The sequence below is a fragment of the Tribolium castaneum genome, chromosome 2, assembly GCF_031307605.1.
Source record: "Tribolium castaneum strain GA2 chromosome 2, icTriCast1.1, whole genome shotgun sequence".
Classification (NCBI taxonomy): Eukaryota; Metazoa; Arthropoda; class Insecta; order Coleoptera; family Tenebrionidae; genus Tribolium; species Tribolium castaneum.
The window spans coordinates 25,857,195-25,879,029 of NC_087395.1; the positions used below are offsets into that span (position 1 = coordinate 25,857,195).

General features: G+C 32.9%; 1 protein-coding gene across 2 annotated transcripts in view; it reads left to right on the forward strand.

The window, feature by feature from the left end:
• Positions 1–3,357: 3,357 nt before the first annotated feature.
• LOC100142269 (zinc finger protein OZF) overlaps positions 3,358–21,835 on the forward strand; it is a 72,510-nt gene continuing 54,032 nt past the window's right edge. The window contains exon 1 of one of the 2 annotated variants that reach the window (XM_001812593.4): positions 3,358–3,713. In XM_001812593.4, the coding sequence (XP_001812645.1) occupies positions 3,522–3,713 (192 nt within the window). In that variant the 5' untranslated portion in view covers positions 3,358–3,521. The remainder of the gene's footprint in view (positions 3,714–21,835) is intronic. The other variant, XM_015983806.2, reaches the window with a different exon arrangement.

Consider the following 21,835-nt stretch of genomic DNA (forward strand, 5'->3'; position numbering starts at 1 on the left):
ATGGATTTGGTTTAAACGCCTTATTTTGCAAAAACATTGGTTGTTTTACCATTTGTGATAGTTGAGATCTCTTTAAAAAAATTAAATTTTTTTCTCGCGAAAGAACCTCTGCTGTCAATCGCATGGTGTATTTCTGGTTGCCTACACTCAAGACATTAAACAATTTAAACATTTGTATGTGTTTAAAGGCATTAATTTTACGAAAAATTGGTTTTTGCTAACATTTTTTAAGGTTGAGTATTTTTCTGCTGCAATTAATCTACAATTACAATTTTGTATTTTGTTATGCTGGCTGCCTATGATTTCCCAAATTTAATTTTTTTATGGTTTAAACTCATATGGCACGATTTTTAGTATTATGGCTGTTAAGAATTTGGCAGAATATTATACGGTTTAATTTTTGACGAAAAAAATAAAGAAGTACATTGTGTATTTTTGGTTGCCTGCCTCATTTAAAAGTAAAAAATTAAATTTGCCAACTCTGTATGTATCTATGTTTACTTGTGTGACACTGTTATTTGTTGTTAAAATTAAAAAAAAACTATTAGAATTAAAATTGATCTCGAAATTTTGGTTGTGCCTAATTGCGTCCAATTAGCTTAATTAGAAATTGCGGTTTGAGTGCATTTTTTGCGCTGGTGTTAATCACCTTGTGGCAAGACATTACACTGCACCTTTGGTATTTATCTTATTAGAAATTTCTAATAGCGTTTGCAAAAACGCAGCTTCAGGTTCTAATTTATATCCCTGGCAATTATTATTAATCCGCGTATGTTTTGCAGTCATGAAATAGCAACGTAAAAACGTCTATGCAAATGATTTGTAAGGTGAACTGCAATGTTGAATGGATCATATCCGGGCGCTGATTGGCCGCCCGGCGACAGGTTGCTGGCGTCTGATTGGTTGGTGGTTTATTTGGGCCCCGCCTGCTTTGTACCTTCCTATCGGCAGGTGCAAAGTTACGTTGTTAGGTGCGCTGTTGCAAAATCGCTCATTCATGTTTTGATTTGTTGCAGAAAAGTGATAAAATATCATTTTAAATGTCACTCCAGTTATGATGATGGTAATTATGAGTTTGCGGTTTTTGCTAGATTCTATGAAATAATTACGACACAAATAACTTGAGCAGAAATCACATAATAATAGCAACCTTCGGTTCGCGGAAAAATGCGCAATGGAGTCATAAAATCCCACTGCATTTCCTGTGCGAAAATGTCATGATTGGTCTTTGAGCAACGGTTATTATCACGCTAGCGTGGAGTTTTATGTTAATTTATTCCAGAAGTGTTTGGTTCTTGGAGATTTCAATGCCACTGGATTTAATTAATTTGATTTGTTTTAACTGTAATTTTGCTAGACTTTGTTACCGCTTGATTGTGGTTTAAAGTCGATTTTTGAGAACCAGTTGGTGATTTCAACGATGGGTCGAAGTACACTCTTCTATCGAAAAAGTTAATTTCTGGCTGTTAATTGGTAATTACTTTTAATTAATTCGTTGCTACATAAGTACAGACTTTGTTTTAAATTATTTCCAAAGAAAATCTTTTAAATGTGTTCTAGAATCGATGATTTCAATGCTTGATTATGTCACAAATCTCACTGAAAATTGCTAAAATTTGGTTATTCTATTAATTTAATTCAGCTAATTTAATTAATTTAAGTGGTGTTTTAGTGTTAGTCGAAACGTTATTAGGTGTTTACAAGGTCAATTTTGTGGTGACTTCAATGATACATCAAGCTAGATTTATTTTTGACTGAAAAAATACTGAAAAACGATGTTTTAGTTGGTTTTTTTAATTATTATAAAACCACTCAGGTCGAAGCATTTTTTTGTCAAATATTTAATGAAAATTGTTACAAGATTCTCAATAATTATTGAATTAATTAAATTTATTCTTTATTAGTGTTATAGTGTTGAACTAAATGATAGTTCGTGGTGAGTTCAATGCTACACAAAACCACATTTTTGGACTGAAAAATTGTTTTTTGAAATTGTTTTTGAAGACATTCTTGCATTTTTTAATTCGAAATAAATGATTTTATAGACATTTCCGAATTTGAATTTGTTTAATTGTGTTAAATTTGTTCTTAATTTTTTTGAAAATTGGTCCAAAAATTCTGATTTTTTGACGAAACACTGACACTGCTTTGGTATTGATCAATGCAAATCTTAGATTATTTTCAAGGCCAAGTTCTCGGTGACTTCAACGCTATGTCAAACCACATTTTGTGCTTGAAAGAATCCTGAAAATTTTGTTTTCAAATTATATATTTTTAAAATTTTTTAATCAGAAATTAATTTATTATTAATTATTAAAAAGTGATTACAATAGTTTTTGCCAAGTGGGTAGGTAATTGCTAGATTTTTGATTTTTTTTAATAAAAGTGTGTTTTTATTAAGGTATTAAGTTTTTTTAATATTTCTTTCAACATTCTAACATTTTCCCTAAATACTATTTACTTAAAATCGCTACAAAATAGCTACATTATTCATAAACTTAGTGATTTCAATGCTCCGTCAAGACACAACAGTGATATTGTCATGATATCCCAACTACATCAATTTTTTCAGAATTTTTAAATAACTTTAACTAAATTCAATTTAATAAATTAAATATTGAACATAATATTGACTGTACTTGAGACCACTTTGTGGTGACTTCAATGCCATCTCAGGCTGCGTTCTGTTACTTAAAATTGGTCTTCTAATGTTAAAAATCGTCGATATTGTTGGTGATTTTAACGCTCGGTATCGGCACATTATCCTGAAAAACGCTTGAACTATAAAAAAGCGTTTATACAGTTGGCAATTTCAGTGCTAGATGAAGCCATTTTAGTCGATAAAGTTGGTGATTTTAATGCTGGATGAAGGCGTTTCAGCCTGAAAAACGCTGAAATTATTAAAAATAGTTGATACAGTTGGTGATTTCAAAGCTAGATGAAGGCACGTTCGCCTAAAAAACGCTGAAATAATTAAAAATAGTTGATAAAGTTGGTGATTTCAATGCTGTATGTAGGCGTTTCAGCCTGAAAAACGCTGAAATTACAAAAAATCGCTGATTCAGCTGGTGATTTCAATGCTTGATGAAGGCATTTTAGTCGATAAAGTTGGTGATTTTAACGCTGGATGAAGGCGTTTCCGCCTGAAAAGGCTGAAATTACTAGAAATCGTTGATAAGGTCGGTGATTTCGATGCTCGATGGTGGCTTTTCATCCTGAAAGCTTTTGGAATTCCTGAAAGCGGTGCAGTTTCCGTCGGTGTGGTATCGGGCGCCGTTCGCCGGCACCTGTTCGCTAAGAAAACGGTCTACCTGCGACCACGTGTTGATGAGGGTGGGGACTTAAGGTAGAGGTAAGACTGTTGAGGGTCAATGCTAGTTCAGTGCCACTCCTGCAAGGCTGCGGTCACTAGATCACCGCGAATCGCGCGTTGTCTCTTCTCCTGTCATGCACTCTTCATCATGTGTTTTTGACTCTTATTATTGTCCTCTAACTGATTGTTGATCGATCGAGAGTTTGCAATGGAGACTTGTGTCCTCATTCCGCAGGAATTCAGTCTTTGCGTCCGAGGTCCTGCACCGCGACGCACCGCCGAACCTGAAGTTTCAGTTTGGTCAAATACCAGCATCGCGCAAGGATCGCTCTGTTATCCTTTCCAAGGGACGATCCGGATTGATAAGCTGGATGTCTACGGACAGCTTGATGATGATGATGTAAGTTAACATCAATCTCCGAAATGCGAGGCTTCGAGACGTTTTCCCATATTTCATATTCATTATAAAGTGGCTAATCTGACTCATCTTGAAAACAACTCGGAAAACAATGTTATGAATTTTTTGTTATCGACAAAATTAAATTAATTGTTTATAATCATTTTTCAAGGATTGTTTTTGTTTTGACTACCGAAATCATAAAATGAGCAAAATTTTTACAAATAAAACTAGCTTCTGGAACGTTTTTCAGAAGCGATTTCAATGCTAATGCAAGGCAGATCCGCAAATATTAATTTATTTTGATTTTTGTTTTTGTCATTATTTGTCTGTAGGTACGCAATGTTTTTTACAAAAATTAAGATAATTTCTGATAGGACGACACTTGAAATAAATAATTTATTTTGAGAAAACAAAAAAAAATTTGTTTAACACTCTTTTTTCACAAAATTTTGTTCAAGAATCTGGGCATTTCTCGCATGATTTGCCTAAAAGGGAATAAAACATTTTGAAATTTTCTTATGCTTGCACTTTGCAAAAAATTAGCAAAAATTATATACAAGGTGAGTCTGCTAAAAATACTAGGTATATTTTTATTACCTACATTCAAAAAAATTAATTATCATACAGAATTCAGAGACTACAATTAAATAGTTAAATTAAATTAATTAAATTGTTACCTAAATATTTTTTCGATTTATGTAGGTAATTTTTTTTAGAATGTTTTTACACCTTGTAGAAGCCCTCTCGCCTTGAAATCACTGTTTGCTATTAAATACTTAGTGTTTTTCTCTATGTCTATGAAGTTCTTTAGAATTTTTCTACCTTTTTGAGCAAAAACTCACAAATAAAATTTTTGTTAACATCAAAGTTACGTTTATTGAATTTTTATTTTTACTTAATGAATTATTTTTTGGATCTAGCAACGTTTTTGGAGGAATTTTAATGACGAAACAACATTTAAGTATCGCTTGTTCTCAGATGACACAAAAAAATTACAATTTTTTGCAGCTACTTGGTAGTGGTTAATTATTTTATTAATTAGTAAATTTTAATTGTAAAGAATTGTAAACACCGATGTATTTGATGGAAACGCTGAATTCTGTGCCATCATAAGTTTTTTAGATAGCTATAGTAAAAATATACCTACTTTTAAAAATATTTTTTGTAAACTTTTAATTTGTTATTTTTCTAGAAATGCATTTGTGGTTCAATTTGTTACTGACAACTATTTGCTATTTATTTAAATTTTTTCGAAGAAAATGATTTTTTTGTCTTAGTTACAATTTCAAAAAATCGTGAAAATTATATTGAAACATCTTGCTTTGGTGTTGACAAGTTTTTACTTCTTATTGTAGTCTTTTTGTATTTTTTTTATTTATTTAGCAATTATCTGTTGTAAAGTTTTTGTTTATTAATTTTGTCTTTTTCTTTATTCTTTCCAAAAACAACTTTTTTGTACTTATTTTTGTATTTAAGTTTATATTTTTTACTTATTTCTTACTTACAATTATCAGAAATTTAGTTAAAACAGAAATTAATCAGAAGTGATAAAAGTAAGGAGCAAGTAACGAGTTTTTGCAACTTATTATTTTAACCTGCTTTTAGTTTATTATAAGAGAAGGTTGAATGCGGATTCTTTCTTAAGTTTTTTCTACCTAATTAATCAAGAATTAAAAAATGGGGCGATAATTTGCTACTCATTTTAGCCTCTTTTTTACTAAATGGACACTAACTATCTTATAATTTTAAGGTGTTTTTTATTTGTGGTTACAATAAACAACTATAATAATTAACTAAAATTATAAAGAATTCGCAAGGAATTGAAAATGGTTAAAGTGTTTGTTGATAAATTTTTGCTACTTATTTTATCCACGTACACCCAAATTTTATGAATCCTTATTAATTAATAAAAAATACACCTAAAGCAAAACTTCAGAACTTTAGAAAATTCCTGAAAGAAAGTGTTATGTTATTTGACAGCAAACGCTGATTACAGTCCGACTGTTAGTTTTAGAGATATAGCAGGAAATACCTTTAACAGACTAACCCTGTATAGCACATAATTCACCCAAAGATGCGGTTTTTTGTTCTAGTTTGTATTTTTTGCATAAACCGTTGGCGATTCTATGTAGCTAAATTTCTTTTGAAATAATACATAATACGATTTTTCTTCAGAATGCGAGCAGCGTCCTGTCGCAAAAACTTTCCCCGTCGCTTGTTGTTCACTCTTACTTTCCGTCCGCTTCCAGACATCCACTTTTTTCGTGTTCGGTGCTGAAACCGTTCAATTCCTGCACTATCATCAAAGCCACTGTCAATTAAATCATATTTATTGAATTCCAAACAAGCCGCAGCGAAACAATTAAACGGTCCAAGCGAAAAAACGAATCATTTTCGCGAGTTATGGTGTCGATATTTTCAAATTACGCTCGTTGGCAATAAACATGCAGCAGCCGATCGCAATTACATCTAAACTTATATCGGCCGTGCCTACGCCCTGTATATCTGTCATCGACACTCGTAAGAATTTATATAAGGATGAAATACACGCCGTATATTTTGCGTCAAGACGAGTTTTAGTACTTTGTAGACGACTGGCAACGTTATTCACGCTGTATTTATTAGAAATACTTTTAGATTGCTTTAATTGATGCGCGTAAATTTGTTTTGATGGGGCAAAGGTCGCGCCAAACTAGAGAAACGGGTAATCAAAGGATTTAAACTGCGATAAGTGCTTTATTTTTGCCGCTAATTGGGCTAATTATGCAAATCTTGTTAAGACCGAAATTTCCCATTTTTGCTCTGCACATAAATTCGATTTATTAGTGGTGCAGTTTTGGTAATTACAGAGATCGAGCTATAATCATTTATTAATTATTATAGGAGAGGAGATGTGCCCAAAAATTTTAAAACTGTTGGAACTTTTTGCGCTTTTGCAATCCTGACTCAGCAGTTTTTACAATTATCATTATTCAAATGCTTCTGAGCAATTAATTACACGCTACATAAATCAACAATTGGTGCATAATTATTTGAAATAATGTACAAGGGGTTTGTGAAAAATACTTATTCTTATTATACTTATACTTATACTTATTATTATACTTATACATATAGTCGTAGACTTGAGAATAGATGACGAATTAATTGTAGCTTGACTTAGCGTTGATATCACCAACAATTAGTACAGTTTTTGATCTTTCTTGGGTCTAAATTATACTTTCAATGTTTTTTGCCTTGAAAAGCCACATTTTATCAAGGAGAGTGTGTAAAAATAAAACTTTGAGATAGACGAAATTTACGAAAAAACTAGTTTTTCAGAAAATTGATTCTTATACTTATACTTATTACTTATACTTATACTTATTATTATACTTATACATAATGTCGTAGACTTGAGAATAAATGACGAATTAATTGTAGCTTGACCTAGCGTTGATATCACCAACAATTAGTACAGTTTTTGATCTTTCTTGGGTCTAAATTATACTTTGAATGTTTTTTGCCTCGAAAAGTCACATTTTATCGAGCAGCGTGTGTAAAAATAAAACTTTGAGATAGACGAAATTTACGAAAAAACTAGTTTTTCAGAAAATTGATTCTTATACTTATTACTTATACTTATACTTATACTTATACTTATTACTTATACTTATACTTATTATTATACTTATACATATTGTCGTAGACTTGAGAATAAATGACGAATTTATTGTAGCTTGACCTAGCGTTGATATCACCAACAATTAGTACAGTTTTTGATCTTTCTTGGGTCTAAATTATACTTTGAATGTTTTTTGCCTCGAAAAGTCACATTTTATCGAGGAGCGTGTGTAAAAATAAAACTTTGAGATAGACGAAATTTACGAAAAAAAAAATAGTTTTTCAGAAAATTGATTCGTCTCCAAACATTTTCTAAATTTTTATAAAAAAAAAGATAATTTTATGGAATTTCTCAATTTGAGCAACGATTCTGAAATTAATTTGCCAAAAATCTTGGTTATAATTTTTACTGTTTTTGATGTGTATGGAATTTGCACGTCCCGTTACTTGAGAAACAAATTGACAGCCGGTCGCGCTATATCGTCTCCACGTTCAAAATCCATACTTTTTCGTCCTTGTTACTCGAATTAAAAACTAAACAGCTTCATAGGTACAGTTAATTTATGCCGAGTTTCTATCGATCTAATAATCCTTATCTGATCTCCTATCACATCCAAGATCCTCCGTTGATAAAATAAATATTTAATTAACGAATTTCTTGCGCCGCACTTTAGCCTGAAATTCCTGAAAAATGATGCGATCAGCTCCCGGGCGTAATTATTTCAGTTATCATTCAGCAATCTTGATATTCCACCAGGATACAAGGAAGTAGTGCATCGAGCGGCTGGGGCATATGCCCTCGGGTCTGCGGTCACTACTGACCATAACGATACTTCACAACCGCAGGCAAAAACCGCTCACCTCCTTAAGAAGATGCTCTTATTATTGTACCGTTCGTTCATTCCAACCAAAAACCAACTGAAATAAATCAATTCCTTGAAAGTGAAGCGATTTTTTCATTGTTGATTGTGTTAAGTAAGCACACAATGAGTGTGAACCGTAGAGAGTGAGCGCGGGTTTTGATAATTACGTTATTACAATAATCGCATAAACAATCAAGAAAGTCACTCTTACCCATCGCGGTTCACAGGCTCACCTGTCGTTGAAATCACCGGAAAATACCGTAATATTTGGCGATTTTTCAGCCGGTAGCCGCTGAAATTGCCTGAAATTATCCTTTCAGCCGCTCGTGTGGCAATTGGTGTAATGAAAGCGTAATAAAGCAAATTGCTGCTTGAATCGGTTGGCACCCATCTAGCCCAGAACCTGGGCTTCTAAGCAGTTACGCATGGGTGCTTCAAAGGCGACTTGGATGCCCAACAATGGAGCTTTAAATCAGCGATTGACTTTTTCGAGTGAGATCAATGCTCGCTCCAGATTCCGGGCCTTTTCAGGATTTATTTCAAATTTCAGGCGGCATAAATCGCAGAGAAAGTAGTGGCAAGGTTGCGGTCATCCGACGACATTTGATATGAAAGTGACTCTTTGAATCGTCGCGATTTTTTTGCTCCGCTTTGCAGGAAAGTAACGTTTCTCCCTAGCACAGGTCTCTAATTGGGAAAAAATGCGCGCTTATTAATAGTACCATCATTTTGGGCTTTTTCATCCGCATTAAACACGTAATACCGCCGGCTTGATGATAATATAATTATACGTGTGATGGGACAGGAATGTGCCATGGCTGTAATTTTATTTGCATTTTTGTGGAATCATGCGAGGGAATATTGTTATTATTGTGCGTTTGTTTATTTATAGAGGAGGCGATAACGCTGGTATTAAGTGGGTTCCATAAACATGTCGCTTTTTGTAACAGCTATGATGAATACTTGTGATTGTGAGGAGTCTTTCACTGGTGAAAGAGCGGAAGGCCGCTCCCGAGTCTAGCGGTCGAAGCTCGACGGTGGTCCACACCTGATCTACAACCTTCTTCAATGTTACATTCTATTTTACGCGATAAACGCGGTCACAAGATGAAGATATCTGGTTCAAATCGACAAAAAACGGCGAAAATTGTACGTTTTACACACTCTATACGAGTGAAGAGACGTTCAAAGTTATTTCGACTGGAGCCAAAATCTGTGCCCAGAAGCGTCGAAAACCGAAAATTGGTGGTGATTTCAACGCCAAATTAGTGTCAATATAATTTATTTTTCAAGTTCCGTAACAAAAATAATTTTAAGGTTTAATTTAATCGATTTTTGTCCCAAAATAGCGACACAGTTAGTGATTTCAACGCTGACTTTTTTTTTACAACAAGATAAGAATCATTTGACTGTTGGATTACTCTGATTGAATCTTTTGAAGTGTATTTGAAATTGGCTTAAATAATTAAATTTTTGAATTAAAGTAGTTTAAGGAGCATCAAAATTTTGGATACAGTTGGTGATTTCAACGCCAAATTAGATTCACAGTTTTTTGTTATATTTTATTGAATTAATGTACTTTTCAAGTTTTGCAACAAAAATAATTTAAAATTTTAATTGAATTGATTGAAATAGCTGGTCATTTTAACACTTACAGCTATTTCTTCGTATAGAAAATTCCTAAGTATCTTTGTAGATCAAGATTTGTAGATTTTTATGATAAATGGAGATGTTTTATGAAATTACCTGTTTTTTATATTAAATTGAATCAGTTTTGGATCTAAGAAAATGAAAGAATAGTAATTTTAACGCACAGTCAAGTCACATTCTTAAAAACAAATAAATTATTTTTTTCCAACTTCTGCTAAAACAGATTCTTCTAGTAGACATATCTTTCAAAGCTTTATTTTTATCTAGACATTTTAATTACTGGAAAAATGTGGGTTTTTGAGACAAAAGACGCTTAAAGTTGAATTTATTGGAATTGGAGTCAAATATTGAGCCAAAAAGTGTCGAAAACTGTAATAACTGTTGGTGATATCAACGTTAGATTAGGCTAAAATTGTTAAATTTATTATTTATGGAGTTATTGCATTTTTCAAGTTCTCCAACAAGAATAATTTAAAATAATTCAGATCAAAAAATGTCAAAATTCCAAATATTTTTATAGTTGTATTAATTTTATTTTAATTAGGAAATTCCATAAAATTACCTATTGTTTTAATAAAACTTTCAGAAAATAGTTGAAAGTGAGTCGATTTTTTTGCTAAGAAGTGTCAAAATCGCAGAAATAGTTGGTGGTTTTAACTCAGTGTTAATAATAAATAGTTTTTTTCCGAATTCTGTAACAACATATTTCTCATTTTTATTGTTTATACACTTTACTACTGATAGAGTGGGTTTTCCGAAGCTTGAAATGTTTAAAAAACAATCTACTGGGATCACAGTCAAAGACTGAGCCGAGAAACATTAAAAACTGTAAAAATTGTTGGTGATCTCAACGCTAAATCAAGCTACAAGCGTTCAGCGTATCATTTATTGAATTAATAAGTTTGTTCTATACAACAAAAATTGAAATTTGAGACTTTAGTTGATTCAATTTTTATGCCACGATTTTAGAAATTGTGTAAATTAAACTTCTGACATTTTATCAACCAAAAGATCAAAATTATGTATTGATTAAAAATATTTGTTGTTGTTATGTTTAATTTGAATCAAATTTTGAGACAAAATCGCAAAATCTTTTGGTGATTTCAATGCTAACCCAAACTACATACATTTATAAAATTTTTCTTCCTATTTTACTGCTCTATGTACAACAAAAATATCTAATAATTTTTAAAACCGAGTCTTATAGTGCACCTATTACAGCACATTTTATTAAATGAATTTTTGAGCCATAAAAACGTCATAATTTCCGAAATAGTTGGTGATTTCAACGCTACATCGTGATGGATAAAAAAGAACATTTTTATTGTAGAATGTTGTTAAATCCGACTATTTTATTGACCAAAATAACAACAAACACTAACATTTTAATTAGTTTTTTATGTAAAAAGAATTTCTATATTGAAAACAAATTCTGTAACATGATACTTATGATTTTTTGTTATTCGCATTGAATTAATTCTAGAATCTGTTTTAAATTGCTGCGGCCGCTGTACAGAGTGAGTAAATATTAAAGTCACGCAGGTCTCCCTGGGGTGGCCGTTTCCCCAAAAAAGCTAATAACAGCAGTTTATGTAAAAATAATTCGCGCATCAGTATCGAATCCAGCACCTGCCTGATGTCTAATTAATTACCAGCGCTCATGTCTTCGCAGGGAGCCCTGCGTGACGGTCGTTAACGGCGTGCCCATCGCCAAAGGCCCAGCGTTTTTTCCAAACCAACGAAATTGAACGAATCTGGACGATATACATATCGGGGACTTTCACTGGGAAAGGCGAGCAACGAACGTTCTAAATGTAGCTTTTTCGGAAAAACAACAAGAATATTTGATATTTATGTGTCAAATTATATAATTAAGGATCTAGTCCGGCTTATCAGCGGTCGTAAAAATGTTAATTGCGGCTGCGGCCGCGATTAAGATGTTATGAAACCTACTTTTGGGTCATCTAATTTTCATAATTAAATTAAAATTTCTCGTCCATTTGTTATGATTAATTCGAATTTACGGCATCGTAAAGTGAATTGTTTATCGGTCGCATTCTTTCGGTGCGTTGCTGCGTGAAACGTCTCCTGACAGCCTGTTGAAAGAAATTTGAATCCGTCGGTTTAATGGTTGTGACGGACCATATGAGAAAACGTAATTAAATAAATGCCTAATTTATGCATTGGTAATTACGAGTGGGCCGAAATCTTGCCTGCTAACGAACATACTTGTACTTAACCATAGATTAATGGGAATCATTTAAACTGATTTGGTGGGTAATTTGTCAAGATTCTGTGAGAAGCTGCACTGCCGTTTCACACTCGCACCTGCGAGATTTTTTATGGAAAAACTTTGACTGCCACTGAATATCGGGATTATGGAGCTTTCTATTTTTGGAAGAGAAGGCTAATTAAACGGAAAACTGGTTTAGTGGAGATTATAGAAAACGGCGGTCGTGAATTATCGATTCCGACTAATTTTATATTTCCCTAATGGGCGGCTATTTCAAAAATGCACACTTTTTACTGTTTTGGAAGAATGCGCTGGTTTCGACTAACGGCGCGGTTTATTGACGGACGACCAAATTCTTAAACTCGATTTATGGTTGTACACAATTTGGAAAAGTTATACTTGTTTTTCAATTTTTTCTCTCGAAAAATGTCTAATCAAAGAAAGAAGGAAACTAATCATCGTCCAAAATCCATATCTTAACTTTTATAAAGAATATGTTTTTTTAATTTTGCATTGAAATCACTAATTGTGGCACGTATTTAATTGCGTTTAGCTTAGAATGTGCATTTAATTTCTCTGTTATCAGTGTTGTAAAGTTTTAAAAATTACTAATTCGATAGAATAACGAGAGCGCTTGATTTGGCGTTGAAGTCTCCAAGTATTTTTGGAACTTTTAACATTTTTTTGTCTAAAAATTTATTCAACTTTTATCAAATGTCTAATTCTTGTTTCTTACTGCTCTTCTGGTTGATTAGTAAAAAACATTCAGTTTTGCAACTTTGATATTTAAACTTGTTTTGAGAATTTTATCGCCATTGTTTGAATAGAGATTGAGATTTTTTTAAAGAATTAAACTACCAATTAAAGATTAAAGCTTTTTCTTTTCAATGCCCAAATACGCCTTCAAATACTGAAAAATGGCCGCCTTATTGATTTTAAAGAGAAAAGTAAGAATTCACAAATTAAAAAAACTTATCCAATTTTGAAATCACCAAAATATCGATCAAAGCTTTTTCTTTCTAAGGCCCAAATACGCAGTCAAATACTGAAATATGGCCGAATTATCAAATTTTGAAGAAGGAGGTAAGAATCTTAAATTTAAACAAAAATAAATTAATTCTGAAAAAGTTAAATTTTTCTAATTTTGAAACCACCAAGCTTTTTTTCCAGTGTCTAAATATACTTTAAAAATACTAAAAAAAAATTGAAGAGAAAGGTAAAATTCAAAAGTTTTGAAAAAACTATATATTTTTGAAAGGACCAGACTTTTTCACTTTTGGAAACCACCAAAATATTGAACGAAGTTTTCTCGTTGCAAGGCCCAAACACGCTTTCAAAATATTGAAAAATTGCCGATTTATCGACTTTTGAAGAAGGTAAAAATCTAGAAATTTGAAAAAAATAAAAATTTTTGAAAGGCCTAAAATTTTCTGATTTCGAAACCACCAAAATATCGATCAAAGCTTTTTCTTTCTAACGCCCAAATATGTAGTCAAAATACTGAAATATGGCCGAATTATCGAATTTTGAAGAGGGAGGTACGAATCCAAAAATTTTGAAACAAAAATAAATCAATTCTGAAAAAGTTAAATTTTTCTAATTTTGAAACCACCAATATGACGATTGAAGCTTTTTTTTCCAGTGTCTAAATATACTTTAAAAATACCAAAAAAAAATTTGAAGAGAAAGGTAAAATTCAAAAATTTTGAAAAAAGTAAATATTTTTGAAAGGACCAGACTATTTTACTTTTGGAAACCACCAAAATATTGAACGAAGCTTTCTCGTTCCAAGGTCCAAACACGCTTCAAAATACTCAAAAATGGCCGACTTATCAATTTTTGAATAAGAGGGTAAAATAAAATTGAAAAAAATTAATTATTTCTGAAAGAGATATCTAAGTTTTTCCACTTTTAAAACCACCAAAATTTGAATTGAAGTTTTTTCTTCTCGTCATCCTAACATACTTTAGAAATAATAAAAAATTGCTGACATCAATTTTTGAAAATGGTTAAAATCTAGAAATTTAAAAAATCTAATTGCTATATTTTTCCAATTTTGAAACCACCAAAATATCGATCAAAGTTTTTTCTTTATAATGCTCAAATATGGCCAAATTATTGATTCTTGAAGAGTCCGAAAATTTGAAAAAAAAAACATTTTTTGAAAATTTGAAACTGTTAAAAAAATCTACTTTTTTCTTCCCGATTTTGTTTTTAAAATGTCCAAATCCAAAGGAATTTCTCGTACCATAAATGTTCGGAGGAGATAAAAGTTTGGGTGTTCGATATCAGTTGATTAATCCGTTGGCAAATAGCCGTAGTATGCGGTGTTGTTTCGTCGTTATTATAATATTAATAAGCAATTAAATTCTCGCGTCGAGGTAAACAAATGTCGTTATTATGATTCGTATCTCGCTGATGTATTACAAATAAATTCCGTCGAGATAATGAACTTCTAGCCGAAGCAATTTGTAGAATAAATCGAGCAGGCTGGTAGGGAGGTCAAAAACGTTATTAAACAGAAGCCTCGTTGGTGCTTACACGGCGATTATGCTCCAGATATAATAGCCCCAAGTGTCGATTATGGTGATGAATGCCTCTGTGGATGCGACTTCACAATCGATTTCCTTCATAATACTATGCCTCGTAATTATCGTCGAGGTGGAATAGAGAGAGCGCTGCTTTTTGCGCCATTAGCGTTTCCCGGAGCAGCAAAGGGAGAAAAACCGGAGGCACGTGCTCCGGTTGGTTGGGTGAGGAGAGCGACCGCGCCCGGAGCGAATTCCGGCTGATTAAAACCGGAGCGAGCACTTCCTAGCGCAACATCATTTATGAAAACCGACTGAATTAGAGCAAGGTCGATGGCCGTGCACTTGACGATAATGCGACAAAAACTGCTTTAATGGCCGACAACTCGACACTAATTAGCTAATAATTGCATAATTGCGAGGAATTTGCGCAAAAATCTCAAATTTATGGTGTCCACACATAGCGTAGGAGCAAGGCATGACCACTAATTTGCTTCTGTTTTAATACTTATTAGATTTATCGACGTAAACGGGCCGAGCCATAGAAAGCTTAACAAGCCTTTTACTCATTAAGATAATACAGAAATCAACTTCTATATACAGCTGCTACAAAACGAAAACTTTGGCTAAGCTGGAGAAACTAATCAACCAGTTAATGCAATCACAAAAATGCTAAACTGGAAAACCATAACGGACCAATCACTCTTTTATTTTTGACTCTAAAAACTGTTCGGAAAAATGGAACTTACCGGGGAATTTGTAAAATTCGTAATAGTTTTTAAGTTATGAATTTTTGAGTATATGATCTAATTTTTGTTTTATTTGCATTTTTTCGAAAACTATAAGTCGGACAACAATAATCTTTTTTGCAAATGATAGATCATTAAAAGGGCTTTCCAACGATAATACACTTCACGGGGTTATCTCGGATAGTTCCGGAGCTATTGCTCGAGAAATGTTGGTACCCAAAATCGACAAAAACTGCGACGAAAATTGAAAAAATCAAACATCAAAAAATCGAACATATGGACTTTTTGTAGACTTTTAACAACTTTTGTGGGTTGTTAAGACATGTAGAAGTCCATAAAAATTTATTGGAGTGAGTTTAAAAAAATTTTTTTTTCACCTCTTTGAAGGTAAGTGTATTACTCAGGAAATTTGAGCAAAAAAATTGAAAATTTTAAATTGCGTGAAAAATTAGTATAATAGAGAAAAAAAGCCGCTAAATCCACCGGAACAAACCGCACTGCTCTACGACTTTTAGTTTTCGAGTTATGAATTTTTTTAGTGAATAAAATTTTTCACAATGACAAATGGCTACCCTAAATTTAGGCAAAAAATTTTAAATTTTTAATTCTTGTGAAAAATCGATATAATATGTAAAATGAGCCGTAGAATTCAATAGAACAAACCGCAATGCTCTACGACTTTTAGTTTTTTTTTATGAATTTTTTTAGTGAAAAACTTTGATCGCCTCTGTAGCCGGAACCGTTGCCCGGAGCGGCTCCGGGTTTGGTCGAAAAAATAGATAAAATTAAGCGCTATCAGATGGTTTTTTGTTCGTTGCTCTAAGTCTTACAGTTTCCGAGAAAAACGCAAAAAAAGGTTTCCATTTTCATTTTTTTTCAATTTTCAATCGCCAATTACGGCGAAACTATTAAAAATATCGAGAAACGGAAAAATGGAGGATAACCGGAATAAAAAACTCTACAAAATGGCATAGGACTCAAGGCGATATCTCGCAAAAAATTTTTCAATTTTCAAACGCCGATTACGGCCAAACTAAAAGAGCTAAGAGAAAACGCTTTTTTAGATCGGAAAGAGCACATCAAAATCTATAAGATAGAATCGGTTTTATTTGATTTTGAGACACTTTAAAAATTGACCGATTTCTAAGGGGGGGGGGTGTTAATTTTTTTTTTAATTTTTTTTATTTTCTTATTTACGGCTAAACTATTCTAAAAAGTGGAACTATTTTGATTCATACCGCTGCAAAATGATCCGGGGAATCGATTGGAATCAAAAAAAGCGTCAAATTCCCAATAGTTTTTTAGTTATGAATTTTTTTAAATTTTACAAATTTTTGCTTTTGTTTGCAATTTTCTCGAAAACTATTAGACGGAGAACAATTATTTTTTTTGAGAAAGATAGATAATTCAAAGAGCTTTCCAACGATAATAAACTTCATGGGGTTATCTCTAATATTTCCGAAGTTATTGCTCGATAAATGTTCCTGGTACCCGAAATCGGCCAAAATCGCGACAAATATTGAAAATTCAAACATCAAAAAATCGAACATTTGTACTTTTTACAATTTCAGAGGGTTGTAAAGGCATAGAAATAAACGGCAATTACTGCGAACCTAAAAATTATAAAATTAAAAAAAGCTTAAAAAAATATAGTAGTTGAAATTACCAAAAGCTTTTGCTATTTTACGACTTTACAAATGAATAAAACCTAGCGATTTGACTTAAAATAGTAGAAATAAAACGAAAAATGTGAATTATTTACAAAAGTATGTAGGAATAATAACACCGATTTTGAAACATTGAAATAGACGTTTGATTTAAGCCGTCGTAAATTTTACATTTTTGGAAAATCCGTTACAAGATCGTCCTTTCCAAGTGAAGAGATAAATAATCGTCAAGTGGCATTTAGGAGGCATAAAACCGCTCCAAACCTTTGTAAACTAATTATTATTTTGAAGGTATAAATTCCGACGTGTTATTTACAACATTTGTGCTTTTATCCCGCAATAATGGAAACTAATTGGCAATTTGCGTTTTATTGCTTATTAATTGAATCTCGCGCTCCAACAGTGTAATTATCCCGGCTGTAATATTTGGTACAGTAGAACCTCGACGCTTGGAAAAATGCGCGGTTGTTCAACTGGGCCATAACCGGTGATTATGGCGTCACAGCTGAACGGCTATTTCCCGGATACTGAAAGCGCTTGAAATTCAGTCGTTTACTCGCATCATCGTCCATATCTGATCCAAAAAGTGTCCCTATAAATCGTCGAGAAAGGCGGCTTAACGGTCAGCAGCCATTTAAATATCCCAGTTATTACGTAGGCGTGGATTAAATAGCTTAATTATAACACCGGAGGGCGTTGTTCCATTTGATTTATGCAAATTGGCCCATTTCGAGTGTTTCAGAGCAGCGCCGCGATGTCAATCAAGCTCGACTTTTTCATTAATTGATTGCCTCCTCCTTTTCGGAGGATTATTACAACATTAATGCGCTCGCCGAGAAAAAATCCGTCAATGAGGCTTGTTACACCTGTCAATGGGAATCGTTTTATAAAGCTGTTTGTCATGCTTGTTAGTGGCCGGAGTGGGCGGCGATTTTAAACTATTCAATGGATTTCATTAATCGGTGGGCAAAGGGGCACAATGCCAGCACCAGGCGCCGCTCAACTAATGAATGTGCACTTACAACACACCGTAATTGGCAGCTTTATTGCACAAAGAGCATTATGTTTTTTACACAGTCTGGTGAAAAACTCACTTTTCTCGCCTCGGATTCAAGAGCTTGTGCGATTTATTCAAGGTGATGGAGACGGCGTGAAAAGCGAAATTTTCTCACTGCTTTCACTCTCACTCAATTCAATTGGAGATTAATCCTATTCGGTTAATTAATTACATTTTTCACACGAACTGCAAAACTCACTTTTGTCTAATAATGCGATTCATATTAAAAAATAATTTCCTTTCTTGCTTGAAATCGTGGCTAAACGCTGCAAAAATGCATTTTTTTTAACTAATTTTGTGGTTTATTGGTTATTTTTGGTCGAATTTTTACTAAAAAAAAACAAACAAAACGAAAAGAATAAACTCGTTGAAAATTTCTATGCTTTACTGAAAATAATGGGTAGATGAAAAAACAGTAAGTTGTTTTAACCTATTAGGAAAATTGTAGAAGTAAGAGGAATACGGAAAATAATGAAGCAATAGAAAAAATGAAAATGAAATGAAAAAACGTGTTTTCTTGGCGTTAAAATCACCGAAAATTTAGAGAATGAAAGAATATGCTACGTTGAAACTACTAAAGTTTGCTGAAAATCATTAAAAATATCTGAAAATCGTAGGAAGAATGCGAAAATGATGAGAAGAACGTATTGCGATTTGGTGTTGAAATCATCAATGCTCGCATTAAATCATATGAGTTTTTTTTAATTATTAAAAAACGTTAAGAAATACGTAAAAATTATTTGTGTCTTAGCCCCGCGTTGATATCGCCAAGAATTTTTATAAAAAACTGAAACATAGAAAAAATAAAAACGAAAAAGGGAACAAATACGAGAAACGTGTTTTAACTTAGCATTGAAATCACCAAAAGTTTACAAATTCAGAGAAAATATGTTACGTTGGATATGTGAAAATTTGCTGAAAATCAAATGAAAATGATGGAAAAAGAGTAAAGATACGAGGAACGTATCGCGACCTTCTGTTGAAATCACCAAAGCTTGTACTAAATTATAAGTTTCCCAAAAGTGATGAACAAAGTAAAGAGATAAAATGAATATGTTTGCAACCTTGCATTGAAATCACCAGAAACCGATGGAAATCATCAGTCTCCTAAAATAACGTGAACAAATAAAAATTATGTGTGTCTTAGTCTGGCATTGAAGTCACCAAGAATTTACATAAAATAATGTAAGATTGAAAAAATGAAAATGAAAAAGGGAAGAAACACGAAAAATATGTTTGAACTTGGCGTTGAAATCACCAAAAATTGCTGTAGGTAAATTATTTTTGACTTGATTGACTGTTTTTGGATGAAAAATGAGCAAAAATAAACAATTTTTCTAATTCAATTTGCTTTTTACGCCGGTTTAGGTAAGTTTCTGCTGAAATATCTGACACATTTTGTTAAATTTCCCGTTTCTTAAGCGAATAATGCAGCAAGATGGCAAACTAGTTGGAGACTTGAACGCTAGGTCAAGACCAAAATTTCAGTTGTAATTATTTCGGGATTAAATTAGTGATTTGAATGCGCAGTTAAGCCACATCTGTTTTTGTGTTTTAAAATTTCCAGTGTTTTACTTGACGTACATAAAATGGGCGGAAATCCCAATTCGCTAATTCGTATTTTTGTCGATTTTATTGCATATTCTCGTGCAAAAAGCCGCAAGATCAATTTTAATGAGACGGATACGCTTCCAATTAATCAAACGAATGAAACTCGCGTCTAATTCAAACACGTGCGCTTCCTCTCGATTTTATGCATATTATCGTCGTATCAAAACATCCTGGAAGGTGCTCGACTTGTTAATCGCCGATTTCCTGTCACAATTCCGCGCTTTATACGTAATTTTTTCAGTAGCTTGGTCCCCCTTCACTAGAAAAATGCCTAGTCATAATTTTTCCAACTTTCTTCTATCGCCATAAATTGAAAAATTTATGTTTGTCGTAAATTTCGCCGAGAAATATGTAACGTGAGGTGTCTTACCATGGTTTTGTGCATCGGTAATTAATCGCCGGTCATTAAATCGTAATTAATTGCTTCGACTTATAAAGCGGGTTAAGTTTGCAACTTTGTACAGTTCCTCCCGTATCGCATAAAATGATAACATAAATAATTATCAGCATGCAATATCATTTAGTATTAGAAGAAAACTGACTGGGAGAGGCAATTACAGGAAGTCACTCGTTATAACGGATAAACGATAAATAAAGAATATCGCTTTAATTAGCCAGAACTCAATGTTTGCAGAGCGAGCTTTGGCCATTTCAGCGCAGCTCACAACACACTCTTTTTATTTCTTCTCTTCTTACATCATTTTCAGGCAAATTTTAAGCGATTTCTTGGTGATTTCAATGCCAACGCGTCTAAATTCGTTGTCTATTTGTGGTAAGCTTTTGTAATTTTTCGCGAATCTAGGTGATTTCAATGCAAAGAAATTACTTCTTCTTTCCTTAAACTTTTGGTGATTTGAACGCCAAGTTCAAACACTTTTTTTACTTTTTCTGTTTTATTCTTTCTTTTACTTCATTATTTTTTGTAAAATCTTGATAATTTTAACATCAGGCTAAGACATAGGTTATTTTTACTTCTTTACTTCTTTTTCTTTTTTTACTTTTTTTAGTTAAGATTTACAGCGATTTTTGGTGATTTCAGTGTCTTCAGATTCAGGTACATTCTTTTAGATTCTTTACCTTTCTCCAGTGTTTTGTGAAGTTTCTTAATTTACAAAGTTACAACACACTCTTGGAAATTTCGACGTCAAGTTAAGACGCATTATTATTTCTATTTCTTTACATTTTTGCTTATTTTTAGTAATTTTTTGTTAACTTTAGCAATTTTTGTTGATTTTAACGCCAGGTTAAGACACATGTCTTTTATTTCTTGATTTTTTTTTATGATTATCTTTGGTAATCCCCAACGAACTTCAGTGACTTCAACGCCAGGTCGCAACACATTGTCTCATTCCTTGATTGTTTTAGTAAATCTCGGAAAGGTGATTGTTTTGAAGCGGAATTTGGTGATTTCAACGCGTGGTTTTGGTTTATTTTTTGGCTTATTTTCGGTAAACTGTTGGTGATTTATCTCGGGCCCCATGTGGTCGATTGTCCACATCAGTCTCGTGACTGATCGCAATTGTACGTGAGCAAAGTACCAAGATGGGTTCACACGACGTGAGGGTCACAGCTAATTGAAAAGTGATGCGATTAGCACTGAAAATATATTAACTAACTGTTCAAAGATGAGTGTTAATATTTTAAGATGGACGGACGCTAAGTAATGACTTTCACTTCGATAACTGACCAAACTCTATTCCCATATTAATCTAACAGAGGGCGATCTGGCATTATTAATCTCGAAAACGCCGGGAATTTACTATAAAAATCGCATTAAATTTCGTTTATGGAGAGCTGACAAATGCGATTTATGGGCGACGTTAAAGAGGTGTAAACATTTCAAAGTGCTGACGCCCGATTGTGGCCCGGCGAGGCCACAAAACTGAAATTTTTTGTTATCTATGGAAATTTCTTTCGAATTTAAACATAAATTCACGATTTAAATAATTGAAACTGTGGTGTTTGTAGCTTGGTTCAGCATTGAAATCACTACCAATTTTTCAGCTTTTTATTATTTTCTAATTGATTAACTAAACTTTTATACTTTTATAAGGAAATTGCTCGAGGTAGCGTTGAAATTACCATAATTCTCTGCAGTGATTAAATCGTGGCGTATGTAACTTGATTTAGCGTTGAGATCACCGGTAGTTTCGCCGTGCGA